The 15,372-nt window shown below is 47.1% G+C and overlaps 1 protein-coding gene across 1 annotated transcript; it reads right to left on the minus strand.

Annotated features, from left to right (window-relative positions):
- Nucleotides 1-15,372, minus strand: CYBA (cytochrome b-245 alpha chain). Its single transcript, XM_072636325.1, has 6 exons — nt 15,157-15,372; nt 8,046-8,115; nt 5,985-6,059; nt 4,466-4,549; nt 2,974-3,055; nt 1-495 (listed from the first exon to the last, which is right to left on the minus strand). Exons 1-6 carry the CDS (start codon nt 15,212-15,214, stop codon nt 289-291), a joined length of 576 nt encoding a protein of 191 aa, XP_072492426.1. The 5' UTR covers nt 15,215-15,372; the 3' UTR covers nt 1-288.

Below are 15,372 nucleotides of genomic sequence, written 5' to 3' on the forward strand. Positions count from 1 at the left end.
TTTTACCATGGTGCATTTATTACAAAATACGTATTACAACTGGAAACTGTGACCAAGGATGAGGACAGACGGGAAATAGGCTAGGCTCTGCCTCTGGGGCCAAACAACCTGCCAGGCTCTCCCAGGAGACGAGGATACCTGTCTTTGATGTCTTTTGCCCTCTGGTGGTCATTTATGGGAGTGCATGGTGGTGGAGGGAGCCAGTCGCTGCTACAGCGTGAGGGTGAGGGTGAGGGTGAGGGTGGGGCCATACTCAATCAAGGGTCCCAGGCCAGGTTCAGGGTGTCCTTACTCGACCTCATCAGTCACCGGAACCGGGTTCACCTGGGGGCCCCCAGAGGGCCCTGCGGCTTCTTCTTCAGGCTGCTTCTTCCTGGCCTCGGCAGGGGGCCGGGGTGGAGGGTTGCTGGGTGGCTGCTTGATGGTAGCCCCCACCTGGAGTCGTTCCTTAGGCTTCTGCTCAATGGGCCTCCACTCTTCTCCCCGGATTGCAGCCTAAAGAAGAGGAGCCAGGGATGGGTGTACTGGTCTTGGGGGACAGTGCCCATTAGATGGCCTTTACGCCAGAGGAGCTGCCAGTCAGAAGCAGCATCCTATCCCCCCAACCCCGATTTTATTTGCTCCCAACCTCTTCCCCAGGCTTATTCTTGTTCCCTATTAGGGATGTTTCCTACCTATGGGCTTCTTCCCCATATAATGGAGGCCTCCCCTAGCCCCAGGTACTTACTCCTTTTACTCACATACTGCACATATCTTTATACAACCAGTTATTAGCATTTTGTCTGCTCTATTCCAATCTTTTTGAGAACAGAAGTCATATTTTTGCTCTTCTTTGCATCCTTGGCACCTAGCACAGGGTCTGGCACCTATCATGCGTTTAATAAATGTGTATTGACTGAAAGACCTTTGGGTACAGTGTGGAGCAGAAGAATGCAGGACCTGCCTCTGTGACCCTGGACAAGTCCCTTCCCCTATTTGGTCACAGTCTTCTGATTTGTAAAGTGAAGATTTAGGACCATTTACATGTTATCTTTTCTATTAGACTGTGAGCTTCTTGAAGGCAGACACTGGTTTTGCCTTTTGCCAGCACTTAGCACCACGATGGCCTATAGGAAGTACTTAATAAATGCTGACTGAAGTACTGTAAAGTCAAGCAAGTTTGAAAGACTTAGGAACTCTGAGAAACGTAATGACCAACCAGAATTCCAAAAGACTCATGGAGAAATATGCTGTCTACCTCCAGAGAATTAATGGATGCAGAGTACAGACTGAAGCATATTCCTTCCTTCCTTCCTTCCCTCCTTCCTTCCTTTCTCCTTCCCTCTCTCTTTCCTTCCTTCTTTCCTTCCTTCTTTTCCTCCTTCCTTCCCTTTCTTTCTTCCTTCCTTCCTTCTTCTCTCCCTCTCTTTCTTCCTTTCCTTCGTGACATGGCTAATGAGGGAATTTGTCTTCATGACTTTATATTTGGTAACAGATTTTGTTTTTCTTGCCTTCTCAATGGGCAGGGGAGTGATCTGGGAAAGGGAGAGAATTTGGAACTGAAAATAAACAAATTTCTTAAAAATGCTTGTTGGCTGTATTATTGTGGGATAGCCCCAGGAGCAGAGGGTGGGAGTGAGACATCATTGACTATCAGACTCCTGCTCTCTAGAGACAGGACATAGGCCATAAGCCCCTTGGATTTTTCAGGGGACATAGGCCTAGTCATTTAACCTATCAAAACCTAAGTTTCCTCCCCTGTAAAATGGGTATAATAGTAATTAAACTTCCCTGCTTTGTGGAGTGGTTGCTGCAACAGTGGTTTGTAAACCTTAAAGTGCCATAGAAACTGAAGTTATTATTATGGTAATTATTATATTAATAGATATTATTATTATTAGTCATATTATTATGATGACCCACAGTGGGCCATGGGCTTTGAGTTGCCTGCACGTTGGCTTTGCACTGAACTAGTCACAAAACCAGCCTCTGTGATCAGAGAGGCACCATTCCTGACTGTCCGGCTGGAGGTCAGGGGTACTGTCCATAGTTCTACAGAAGAGAGGGGCATTAACTGGCCAGCACAGGAATCAAGCTGACAGCTGTGGCCTCAGTAGCCAGGCTGTGTCAGGAGTTAGGTAGGACACAAAGGAGACAGAAGACCCTGCTTGTGAAGGAGACACTCTGCCTTGGAGCCAAAGTGCAGAATAAAGTCCTCCCCCACCAAGGAAGAGGACTGCCTCCTCCTCACCCTGAACCACCTCTGTGCCCCTGGGGACAGGGGTTCCTCCTGGACAGTTGGTTTTGAGGAAAGTCCCAGAACAGCCACCCTTCATCCTTGGTTCCTTTCAAAGTTCTGCTTTGGCCTGGACTTTGTCCCGTTGTAGGTTCCTCTTCTGTTACTTTTCCCTTTTCTGTTACTTTCAAGTGTTGTCTCTTCTCCCATTGGAATGTAAGGTCCCTGAGGACAAGGAAAGTCTTTCTTTTTCTTGTATTTGTATTACAGGCACTTAACACAGTGCCTGGTTTGTTGACTGACTGACCTGGCCTTCCACCTGCCCTTGGAGCTCACAGGTGTCCTCATGAGATTTTAAAGCTATCAAGGTCGTCACCTGGTATAATCCTCTCACTTTACAGATAAGAAAAACTGAGTTCCAAAGAGGAGATGGTATTAAATGTTGTCACTAGGACATACCTTTCCCTGGAGAATACCATACCTTTAGGGAAAAAGCAGTGTGGTACAGTGGCTAGAAGAGCTGACCTTTGAGTCAGAAAGACCTGGATCCAAGTCTTATTTCTGACACATTGAGACTGTGGGACATGGCAGGCCCAGTCTCAGTCCCCTCCCTCCTCCTGGGAAATGGGAGGAAGAAATTTTTCATCTCTGAGGCAGATCCCTTCTAAGACCCAAATATGATGACTCTAAGATGGGGATGTTAGAAGAGATGCAGGGCAGGGAGAAGGCTGCATTCATTTGCACAAGATCTGACTCACCAGGAGATAGATCCCACTTGCAATAGCCAGACAGACCGTGCCAAGGATGGTGGCTAATAGCACTCCTGCAGGGACCGCCAAGCTGTGGAGGGAGAAAAGAAAGGAATCACCAATGCAGAGACATCTTCAGGGATGGGCAGAGTAGATGGGTGATGTTGAAGAGCCTTGCATAGGCAGGGAAGGATGCCATGGGGGATTCTGGCTTTCTGAGGCCCTGGCCTCTCTAGCTTATGAGGCTGCTTCCTAGAATCTTGGAGTGGAAAGAGAGCACAGACATCATTGAAGCCAATGAGGAGATCTACAGAGGGATCTTCTCTGTCACCTCCCTGATTAGTGGTCATACTGTTTTCATTGTGAGACCCCAGGAGAAGATATTCCATACCCCCCAGGTTAAGTGACACAGTGGACGGAGACCAGAACCTGGAGTTATATAGACCTGAGTTAAAACCCAGCCTTGGGTAATTACTATGTGACCAACTGTAGACAAATCACTCAACTGCTATCTGCCTCAGTTTACTCACCTGTAAAATGGGGATAATAATAGCATCTACATCCTAGGATTGTTGTGAGGACAAACTGAGATAATATTTGTAAAGCAATTTACAAACCATGAAGTACTGTATAAATGTCATTATTCCATCTTCAGTCAACTCTAGTTCGTAGAAAGTTATTTTCTTCACACTGAGCTGACAAATGTCTTTTTGACCTTCTTGGGCCAAGCAGAACAAATCTCACGTCTCTTCTGCAGGAAGACCCTTCAAATACTTGGAGTTATCATGTCTTATCTTCGCTAGCCTAAATATCTCCACCTGTGTGACCTTGGGTCTAGCCCAGGCCTTAGTTTCATCATCTGTTGAAATGAAGGAGTCCGACTCAGCAGCCTCTGAGGTCGCTTCCAGTTCCAGAGCCATGATCCTTCATCCAGGCCCCAGAGAGCAGAGTCTCCAGGCCCCTCACTACAGACTGACCTTTTCAGGAGCCATCCACCTTGTCAGTGTTCTTTCTAAAAGGTGGTCCACAGAACTAACCATAGTCCTCTTCAGGCAGAGATTGGTTGACTCTCCTCCTACCCTTCTCATCATCACTTGAGGCTTTCCAAGGCTGAAGGCTGGATGAATCTTAAGCATTACATTTCCCCCAAGAAAAACATACATCAGCAGTTATGGAGCTCAAAACCATCCAAAGGACAAGATAAAAGGACAAGTATGAGGAGACCCAGGCATGTGTCACAAGGCAGAGTTGGGAACAGGTGAGCCTTGGTCTACCTGCAGGGTCAGGGCCCCAGCCTTTAAGCCTATTTGGAGAATCTCAGTTAACATCTGAAATCAGGCAAGGAAGATATCCTAGGATGGAAGGGGAAATCAGGAGTCCTAAGCCCAGGGTTGTCCCCCCATCACTATCCCCACTCTGCCAGAGGTGGCCTACTTGAATTCTAACTCTCCCTGAGAAACTTGCCCTCTTCTCTAGCCTCAGGAAGGCAGGCATTACTCACCAGAGGTGCAGGAGGGATCGGATGTAGTAGTTCCTAGTGAGGGGCCCAAATGCCTTCACCACCGTTGTCAGGTACTTCTGACCACTAGATAAGAGAAGAAATAAAATATATGTAGAAGAAGGGCTCCCATGCCCAACAAATGCCACACACATGGAATGCCCCTTTCCTGGTGGCCCCCAAAGACCTTATGAGGAATTTATTGGCCAAGAGAAGCTTCCTATGAACCCACCATGGAATGTCTACCTTGTGAGCAAACACTGGATCTGGAAATATGGCCAGTGGGCCCCCCAGAGCATGGACCATCACCCCCTAAGTCCTGTGCTTGGAACATGGAATCAGGCTCTCAATATATCATATTGAGTGCTATGTGCCTAGAACTGTGCAAAATACAAGCCAATGATAATCTTTCTCTCCTGGAGCTTTTGGGAACCTGGGGTTTTAGGAGCTTGGAAAAGGAAAAGATGAATGGAGATTGAAGGTGGTCAGGGAAATAACTAAGGGGACTTCAAGGAGGTCTTCGAGGTTGGGAGGAGTCTGGGTGGATAGAGGCTTGTGTGTGTTGGCGGGGTAAAGATTGGGATGATAAGGGAATGAGACCAAGGCTGCTGTCTGCATTCGTAGGGCCCCTGAATTTCCAATAATCGGGATGTGCTTGCACTGAGTCACTCTCACCCCATCATTTATTCAACGATGAACTTCTTGACCATCTGCTGTATGCCTAGGCCTTTGGGGAACCCAAGATGGAAAAGACAAGGTCCTGTTCTTCACAGAGCTTTAGCTCCAGTTGGGAGAACAAGACTGGTACACAGGAAATGGAGACCAGTGAACAATAGAATATAAATATTGCCAATTGTTCTGATTGATGCGTATGTTTTGAATTAATTACAGACCATAAGTGGGGTTCAGAGAAAGGAGTCATCACTGTGGGCTAGGAGCGTTCAGAGAAGGATTTGTGAAGGAGCTGGGACCTGGGCTCTTTCGCTTACCCACTATCCACTGTAATCAGCTACAGGAATCTGTCAAATGTCTGACTTGGGCTGTTCTTTACCTGGAATTCAACTCTCTTTCTCCTTCCTCTCCCTCCTTTCTTTCTCCCCCTTCTCCCTTTCCCCACACCCATGCACACAAACTCTATCCTTCAAGACCCAGTTAAAGTTCTGTTATATCTTGGACCACCTTCAATCTTCCCTGGCACTCACTTTCCCTTTGTTTTCATTCCTAAAGCCCTATTCTTCCTGAAGAGATTATAAACTCCACGAGGACAAAGTATCATTCTCTCGTATTTAGTACAATACTAGGCACTTAGGGTATAAACACTCAATGAAGACTTGTTAAGTAGTTGGGTCCCCTCCTCCAAGTATAGGCATGCCCAAGGAGAAACTGCTGGCCAAATCTTTAGACCTAATGTTTGCGGACAAGGAGCTGGGAGGGTCCTCAGCCCTTTCTGTCTCAGCTAGACAAAAGTGGCCCTGAAAGACCCTCAAGATCTCATACATGACAAACAAAGATGAGAACTTACCACCGCTCCATGGTGGAGCCCTTTTTCCTCTTGCCCCGGGGGTATTCTAGCAGGCAGATAAACACCCCAGCTACACTGAGGGATCCAAGTTAAGGAAAAATTTTCATCTCTGTGAAATGAGAGGGTTGAACCAGAGGATCTTAGCAGTCCCCTTCAGGCCTACATCAACGATGCTCTCAGCCAGCCCACCCTACAGCCCTATCCATCAATGGTTCTGGTGGGGTTCATGGAGAGGAAGCTATCTAAGGTCAGAGATCATGAAGGAGGAGCCCAGAAGGGCTAAGAGAAGGTGGAACCTGTAACCGCAGTGTCTAGACAAAACTTCAACCACAACCCAGGAATTCTGGCCCATTATGTACCTAGATGGAGATGTTCCAAGAAAGAAGGTAGCATTATGATTAAGAGGATAGTTTAAGAAAAACTTAAGAAGACTCGTATGAATGGATGCAAAGTGAAATAAGCAGAATCAGGAGAACAATTTATACAGTAACAGCAACATTGTAAAACAATCAACTTTGAAAGACTTCGGCACTGATCTACACAATGACTGATCACAGTTCCAGAGGATTCACGCTGGAGCATGCTGCTCATCCCCTGACAGAGAACTCATGGACCCAGAGAGCACAAGGATGATTTTCTTCTCTCTCGTTTTTGTTCTGGACAAGCCTAAGGTGGAAATTTGTTTTTCATGACTACATATATTTGTAATGGACTTTGTCTGTCTTACCTTCTCAATGGTCAGGGGAGGGGGAAAGAGACAACCTAGAACTGAAAATAAAATAAAATTGAATTTTTAAAAAGATATAAAAAAGGGAAAAATAAAAGAAAGAAGGCAGCAGCAGAGGGGCTCACGATCAAGGCCTAGAACACAAGTCTAGGGAGCTCTCGTCTCAGCTTTGCCATTAACTAGCTTTGTGACCTTGGGAAAGGGGTGCCCCCCTGCGCTGATTTCTTCATCTGTGAAAGGATCCACAAAGTTGAACTAGGCTGTCTCCTCCAGCTCTGAGAGTGTGTTCTAAGCTCCCTCTCAACCCTGACATTCCGTGTTCTAAGCTCCTTGCCAGCTCTGATCTTCTCTGTTCTAAGGCCCTTCTCAGCTCTGACATTCTGTGTTCTAAGGCCTTTTCTAGCTCCAATATTCCCTGATTCCTATTTATTATAAGCCCTGGGAAAGTTTTTGCTCATCACATAAGAGTCACAGAGATCAAGGGATTCTCCTGTAGCTTTAGCACCAGAGCTGAGAGAGAGAATTTGGCAAATGATCCCTGCTCCCATCCACTTAGCCCTCTGGCTGAGGCCTCCAAGGCAGGACAGTAACAGAGATGCTGCTGGAGAAGGGACAGAAAGCATCACTGTCTACTAGACTGAGGAAAACCAAGGCCCCCAGTCACTTACAAGGGACCTCATTCACAACAGACATCTACTGCCTTCAGAGGACCAAGGGTGTGTTGTAGGAAAAGGGCCAGCCTGAGCTGCCAAAGAGCTCTGTGACCTCAAGAAAGAATGTTCTAAGGTCCTTTCTGGTTGTAATAATTTTTGTTCCAATGCTTCTTCTGGCTCTGACATTCAATGTTCTTATGCCTAAATGCCTTTTCTGACTTTTTTCCTCAAAGCATTAGAGGGTAGAATTGAGCTTACATACCATCTAGTTCAATGGAGACCCAAGATGTGAAGTGACTCACCTCTGGCACTACTTTGTTTGCAAGTGACTTCTAGAAACAGGATTTGAACCCAGGACTTCTGATTTCATTTCCAGGGCTCACATGTAGAGTGGGGAGAATCCTATTTGCATCCCTTGACTTAGAGCACTGTGGTGAGAAAAGAAGTTTGCAAGCCTAAAATGCCCTATTGAAATGAGAATTATTATTGTTATGATATGGGAAGCCCCCTTCCCCTCAGTGATTCACTTCCCATCCTTCATCAGCTTTCCTCCACTACTTGACAAAGAACCAAGCTAAAAATTTGGGAATCCTTCTTGAGTTTGGGTGCAGGCCCTTTGGGGCCAGGAATGCAGTGACAAGCAGAGTTGGGAGGTAGGGTGAGGGCGTAGGAGAAGGATACATCGAGTAGGCACCAAACTGCCACCAGACAAACTGCCCAGCGGTTGCCACGATGCCACCAGTCAGGAGGACTGCAGAGAGAAAAAGAGAAACTGAGTCAGAGTTGTGGGCAGCCTCAGGGGCCAAAACCAGTAGAAGCCATGAGATATTGGGGAGTTGTCCCCTGAACAGAAGAGGAACCCACAAGTGTCCCCTCCATCTCTTTTCCAAGCCTGGAGGGGTAGACTATGTATCTTGGATTTTATTTATCTGTGTTTATGTTGCTTTCCTTATAGAAGGTAAGCTTCTTGGGGGCAGGAGTGTTTCACTCTATCCTCGGTGCCTAGGGCAGTACTTGCAATATTATAGGTGCTTAATAAAAGTTTGTTGAATGAATGAATATGAAGGTCTCTGTCTGTCGGTCTCTCTCCCTTCTTTTTCTCTCTCTCCCTTCCCCCTCTCTCCTCCTTCTTCCTCCCTCTTCCTCTTCCTCCCTTCCTCTCTGTCTCTGTCAGTGTTTACAAAGCCCACTTGGGTATATCCATCCCTATATCCTGGGTTTGCTCCCTCTTTGCTGATGTCTGACTTGGAAGGTGGTGGCATCTCCCCTACACACATACACACACACACACACACACACACACACACACACACACACACACACACACCCTTCAGAGAGGTGCTGCCCATCCTTTGAGAGCCAGCAGACTGTATGACTTCATAAGACAGCAGTCATAGAATCTCAAAGTTGGAAGAAACCCTAGACATCATGAAATCATTGGCTTTTCGAGTCCAGCAAAGCCAAGCTGCTCACAACTTCCCCTTTCTTCTCCCACTTCCAGGAATCCACTGTCCTGTGTTCTCTGCCCCTCTCTCACCTTCCCCTCATCCCTAGAGATCCGATCTCGCAGATTTCATTCTGACTATGAATGTCAGCACTCATGTTCATTCTCCAAAGGGGATTTGTAAGGGAAATCTCTTGCCTTGAGTAAGAAGAGGCTTTATCCATCCCCATGAGAGGAATTCTCCTAGGCATCAGAGTGGGGATTGGAGATGAGGAGAGGAGCAGTATCCTTTGCCCTTGACAGATTCCATCTGTCTAACCCGGAGCTGAGAAGCCTTGGGCAGAGAGGACTGAAGCATATCCCCCAAAAAATCGCCCTTGAGACTGGTCCTTCATTTGACAGCTAAGAAAACTGATTCTCAGGGAGGGGACAAGATCTGTCCAAAGTTCTACGTCTAGTGAGTAGTTGAGCTGGCTCTTCTTCCCAGGTCCTCTGACTTCCAATCCAGAACACTTCTCCACAGCCATGGCAGGTGTGACTATAACAGGGTGGAGGAGGGAATTCAGACAAAGGGAGGGAAGGCTAATCCTCCGAAGATGGATCTCAGCAGTTTCACAGGTTTTTCAGAGCTTGACAGAGGCCTGGCCACTCCATCGGAACTCTTGGAATTTCCCATGGGGGCCCAGGTCTAGGTCCGCCATTAACCTCCTTTCCTTCCACAACAGTTGCTATTATGCCACAGTGTCCACTCAGCGTCTGGGACATTTAAAAACCTGAGCCAATCTTTCTTTTTACTTGCACTTCCATCCCCAGAGCTTGGCAGAGTGTCTGGCATGTAGAAAATACTTAATAATTGCTTATTAATTGATTGACTGAACCAAAACATCCTCAGTAGCTTCACGGCCATGGAAGGGGCCAAGACTCATAGACAGCACAGTTTTTAAAGGCCTTCAGGCACAGACCACTCTTCCCCCATCCCCAAGCACCTCCTTCAGTGTTTGACAATCTCTATTTCAACAAGAAGGTGCAAAGGGAGTCATGGGGCACTTCTTAACAAGCTGATTTAAATGCCACTTCAAAAGGTTTTTGAGTGACAATGTGGTGTAGAGACTAGAGAACTAGAGAGTTAGAATCAAGAACACCTATGTTCAAATCCCACTTGAGACACTTAGCTGTGTGACTGTGGGCAAGTCATTTACCTCTCTGGGCCTCAGTTTCCCCATCTGTAAAAGAAGGGGGTTGGACTTGATAGCTGCTAAGGTCTTTTCTGCCTCTTAATAAGACGGGCCACAATAATAAGATCTTTCTCCTATTTAGCCTAAATCCATTTAGCTTTAACTTTTTCTGTCACTAGAAGCTGTTTGTGGATTCCATTAAGAAGAAACAGAGAACTGGCATCCTTAAGTCAGAGCCAGAGACCTAGAGATGATGGAAATGGCATCACATACCCCATGATGAGAAGGAAAGAAAATGAATGAGGATACCTCCTACACAGAGGGACTCTCTCAAACCCTTCCTTCTGACTCTCCCCTCTCTAGACCAGAGGAAAAGCAACTCCAACAAAGCCCGAGGAAACCACAGTCTCAGCGCTTGGGACACCGGACCTGCAGTATCCTTCACATGACAGAAGAGTTCCCCTAACTGGTGAACTAGCTGAAAACCCAAATTCTTCTGAGTGTGTGTGTGTGTGTGTGTGTGTGTGTGTGTGTGTGTGTTTTCCTTGATCACAGGTTTTAGAACTGGAAGGAACCTAAAAGATTATCTAGCCCCATCCCCTCTTTTTACACATTAGGAAACGGAGGCACAGAAAAAGGAAATGATTAACTTGAAGTCACAGAGTTAGCATAAAGAAGAATGGGAACTTGAGCCCAGAAGGAGACAGAGAGTGAATAAAGAAGCCCCAATGACTCCTCTTCCCAGAGCTCGACAAACTTGGCTCCCTGGATTCTTCCTAGAACTGTGGTCGCCCAAGTTCCAGAATCATGGTACCAATCACAGGGTTGGAAGGTGCCTCAGAGCCCAGCTGGTCCAATAGTACCAGAAAAAAATCCCCTCTACCAGGTCCTTGTCATTCAGCCTCTGCAGGAGCCCACAACCTCCCAAGCCTACAAAAACTATGTGGTGTTCCCAGGACTGGGAGGAAATGAGCTCCTCTCACCAGCTGCATCTGAAAAGTCTTCTAGGGGCTCAAGACCATTCTCAGGCTAAGAAATGACTAGCAAAACCCTTTCTTGGTCCCACAGCCAACTTGTGGCCTGTGGGTAGAAGCAGTTCCAGCAGCACAAGACACCTGAGAGTTTTTGGGTAACAATATCTGACCTAATTTAATTAGTGTATCATAATTAATGATATTAATTATTATCAGTATGATATAGTATTATATCATTAACTTTATATTGCTACATTATATAATTATTATTATAAAAGTAATAATAGTAATTAGTGGACTATATCTTGGACAGAGAGCCAGTCAGTTAAGTCCTGTGTCTGACACGTACCTATTTGCTGTGGGAACATGTGCTTAACCTCTTAATCATGTGGGGGGGGGCTCCCCCAGAACTTTGCAAAATCATGTTACAGATGGATGGCTGCTCTGCATCAGTAAAGGGATATTCCAAAATGACACTTAAGAAATCACAAGTCTAGACAAAAAGCTAAAGTAACGTACACTTTGATAATGGTTTACAAAGCACTTTTCCCCCACCCACTCCATGAAGTCAGCCAGGCAAGAGTCCTCATTCCAGAGCTAAGGCAATTTAGGCTCAGAGAGGGGAGAGGATTTGCTCAGGCTCGCACAGCAGTAGGACCCAAACTCAAATTTTCCCAGTCTCAGACCAGTACTCTTAACCAGCTGACACTTCTGGCAACACAGCCAAAATCTGGGCATTATCTGGGTCCTCTTCATGAAAGGGCTAAAATCCAAGGCAGGAATCCTTAGCTGACTACACAGTGTGTCAATAAATGTTTGTTAACTATGTACCAATGACTGTGCTCAAGGGAGGGAATAAAAACTAAAAGGAAATAAAAATTAGTGGGAGCAGCCCATAGTCAGAGCTGAAATGAGGATGCCCCACCATTCTCAAGAAGATGATGTTAAATATTATTATCCTCATTGCCTTGATCAAGACCAGGCTAGCACTGAATCCAGAACACTACTCCTGTAAGAACCAAGTGGATTAGATTGTTCCCTGGACTCCTCTTGTCTTATGGCTAAACAACCATGCAAGTGCCTACTGCTGCCCAGCTTACATGGTAGTTCAATACTTTCTTCTTCTCCATAGAAAAGTGGTGGACTAGGGGTAGAGAATAGTCCCTATACTGTCAGGAACTTTCAATGAGTTGGTTTGTTAGGCTTAACTCTTTTCTTTGTTCTAAGGTTGGAATGATTATTGAGAAGTGATGAAACAAGTGTCAACAGAAGGCTTTTTTAAAAAAAAGGTTATGGCTCACCAGAGGTATACATTAAAAATCTATGCATTTAGCCCCCAGGAAAAGCTAGGAGAAGATGCCTTTCCCTGTTCCTTTGCAAAGGTGGGATGGACAATGAATGTGGAAATCGACACATAGGTTCACATTTTTTTTGCTGCATTTATCAGTTTTGCTCTTTTTTTCCCCTTTAAAAAATTCCTACATGGGGTTGCTCTCTGGGACTGAAGAGGGAGGAATAAATAAAGGAGTAACTCTAGGCAACATAAAAACGAAGGATTCAATACAATTTCATTTTTTTAAAAGGAAAAGAAATTTAAGCAGTCAGTCCAAACAGATTTCAGATCATGAAAAAACCTGATCTTCATTCAACTGCTACCATTTGTTTGAGGGGGGAACTCCTTGTTTTCTTGACTTCTACATTTCAGAATCTTCAAAGAATTTTTCTTTCTTCCCCAGTTTACTTGCCAGGCACAATGCCTTAGGAAGCTAAGAAATGATTATCCTTCACAATTAAAAAAAAAACACAAAAAAACGGGGAAAAAGATCCTAATGACCAAGCTGACTAAGAGTTGTTCTGGTTTAAGATCCTACAATGGTACAAAGTACAACCAAATTTACAAGCCAGAAGCCCTGGGATTCAATTTGGGTTCTGCCTCTTACTAACTGACTTTATGGCCTGGGCTTTACGTCATACACTGTCTGTAAAACGGGGTAAATGAGACTTGCATTACCGGAACAGACGCAGCAGCTCATAGGCTTTCCTTGATCACAGGTTTTAGAACTGAAGTTGGCTGAGATCTCAGGGATGGACCCACATTTCCCAAGAAGGACTCACCTACCCACCTACTAGCTCAGACTGAAGCTCAGTTTATGCCCTGAGGAGCTAAGCAAGCCAGACTGGGCACCTCAATCTTTCCTGCAGGGCGAGAATCACTGGGGCTTCAAGGCAGGGTGAAGCTGGGGGGAAGGGGGGTGCAATCAGAAGCTTAGCTTTTGGGGGTGATGCTTTAACCCATTTGTCCCAAGGCTTCTCAACTCTAAGTAGGTTGAATAGGCAAGCTTTAAGGTAAGGGATCTTCCCTCCCACATTCCCCTATCCCCTTCCCCTGATACTTCTCACAGCGATGGAGAAAGCCCCTTCCTCTCTGGAAAGGACAGGAGAAGGCTCCCTCTCCAAAGGCCTCTGGGAGAGTGTGAGTTAGCACTGACATTCAGACTCAGACAGACTGAAGTCAGCGAGATCAGATCTCTGAAGAAGAGGGGAAAGTGAGAGAGGGGCAGAGAACACAGGACAGTGTTTCCAGGGCATTCCTGGAAGGTGGGAAAAGAAAGCGGAAATTCTGAGCTGCTTCTTCCTTAGCTGGTCTCGAAAAGCCAATGATTTCATGACGTCTAAGGTTCCTTCTAGCTTTGAGATTCTATGACTCTGCCATCTTATGGACCACACAGCCTGCTGGCAGTACAGAGGGGAGAAGGAGGAGGCTGATCTCACCCTGGCTATTCTCAGTCATGGGCTGTGTGTGGATTTAGAGGACCTGGATTCAGATCCAACCTCTGACTTTAATTAGCCCTGTCATTTTGAGCCTCAAAATCTTTAATCCTCAAAGCCTCAGTTTTCTCAGCTGTAAAATGGGACTTGCTCTTTGAAGTTCCTTCTAGCACTAAATCTTAGAATTTTAGATCAGGTCACAAATAGCTTCTTTCTTTGCTCTGTGTGAATGTGTGCATCTATATCGAGGTGGTGGCTCATAGGATTTGGAGGTGTTTGTTTTGGGGGAAGAGTTTGGGGAACTCTAAGCCAGAGACTGTGGTTGGGCCTTTGGAAGGCTGTAGGATATGCTTCCATGCCCCTCAACTACCAGGGTATCCCCCAGTCCTGATTATAAAGGGGGCCTCTGCCTCTCAGATCACAGGGGGACCCTCAGGAGGCAAAGCTGAAGACAGAGGACTTCTCCCTCACAGAGGACAGGAGGCTACAGCAGCTGACAGGGGCTTTCCCAGGCTTAGCAGTAGGGTGGTGACCCAACCAGAACCCACAAGGAAGAGGAAAGACCATTTGAGGGAGAAACACCTACTTCTCCTTTTTATTTTTACTTCCTCAATCGAGAAGAGGCAGTTTCCTTCTGACTTGTCTTCCTCAAGTTCAAAGTTAAAGACAACTAGAGGGAGAGGGGGCAGAGAGGGGGGCTCCCGTGTTTCTTGGCGGATGAGTACTCCCAGAGTCCCTGTTTTCTGTGTTTCCCCTAGTGGCTTAACCTCGGACCAGAACTCCCTTCCCTCCCTCCTTCTCCCTCCCCTCCCCTCACAGCCTGGTGGTGTCCGCGTCCTCCCCCCCACCCCCACCCCGCCCAACCCCTTTACCCTGGGCACATCTCCGCGCTGCAAACTATTCTAACCATCAAACCAACCTCTCTCTCTCTCTCTCTCTCTCTCTCTCTCTCTCTCTCTCTCTCTCTCTCTCTCTCTCTCTCTCTCTCTCTCTCTCTTTCTCTCTCTCTCCTTTCTCCGTCTCTCTCTGTCTCTCTCTCTGTCTCTCTCTCTGTCTCCCTCTCTCCCTCTTTCCCTCCTTCTCTCTCTCCGTCCCCTCCCTCTCCCTCTCCTTTCTCTGCCTCTCGGTCTCGCCCCTCTTCCTCCCCTCTTTCATCTCTCTTCTCCCTCCCACACAAAGTTTTAGACACTTCTCTGCAGCCCCTCTCTCCTTCCCATCCCTCCTTCCCCCCCATCCCCGGCCTCCCCCCATCCCGGCCCCCCACTCCTCCGGCCGGGACAGTCACTCAGGGCTTCTCAAAGTTAAATTACAACAGAAAAAGTTTCCAGCCCAGGGCCGCCGGTGGGGGCGGGGACAGGGCTGGCAGTGCCTCAGGGGGCAGACGGGCCACGCCGCCCCCGCCCCCACCTGGTGCCCCCGTCCCCACTCACTGAGGCCAGATGCCAGAGCCTGCTCGTTCGCCCACATGGCCCACTCGATCTGGCCCATAGCGGCGGGCGGCGGCCCCCCGGAGAGAGCCCGCAGCTACAGGAGGAGGAGGAGAGACGGCAGCGGCTGCAGCGGGAGCCCGACACTGACCCGCCCAGCGGCCGGACCCAACTCCGCCTCTCCCTGTGCTCCGCCCCGGGGCGGGCACCGCTTCCTGC

The sequence above is a fragment of the Notamacropus eugenii genome, chromosome 1 (genome assembly GCF_028372415.1).
Source record: "Notamacropus eugenii isolate mMacEug1 chromosome 1, mMacEug1.pri_v2, whole genome shotgun sequence".
NCBI classification, from domain to species: Eukaryota; Metazoa; Chordata; class Mammalia; order Diprotodontia; family Macropodidae; genus Notamacropus; species Notamacropus eugenii.

What these genes read in the sequence shown, in the direction of transcription:
- CYBA (XM_072636325.1), bottom strand. Translation starts at nt 15,214, where the DNA reads ATGGGCCAGATCGAGTGGGCCATGTGGGCGAACGAGCAGGCTCTGGCA. An exon ending in GGCTCTGGCATCTGGCCTCA is followed by an intron (nt 8,116 to 15,156) that starts GTGAGTGGGGAC and finishes TTCTCTCTGCAG; the next exon opens with TCCTCCTGACTGGTGGCATC. An exon ending in GGCTCCACCATGGAGCGGTG is followed by an intron (nt 4,550 to 5,984) that starts GTAAGTTCTCAT and finishes TCTCTTATCTAG; the next exon opens with TGGTCAGAAGTACCTGACAA.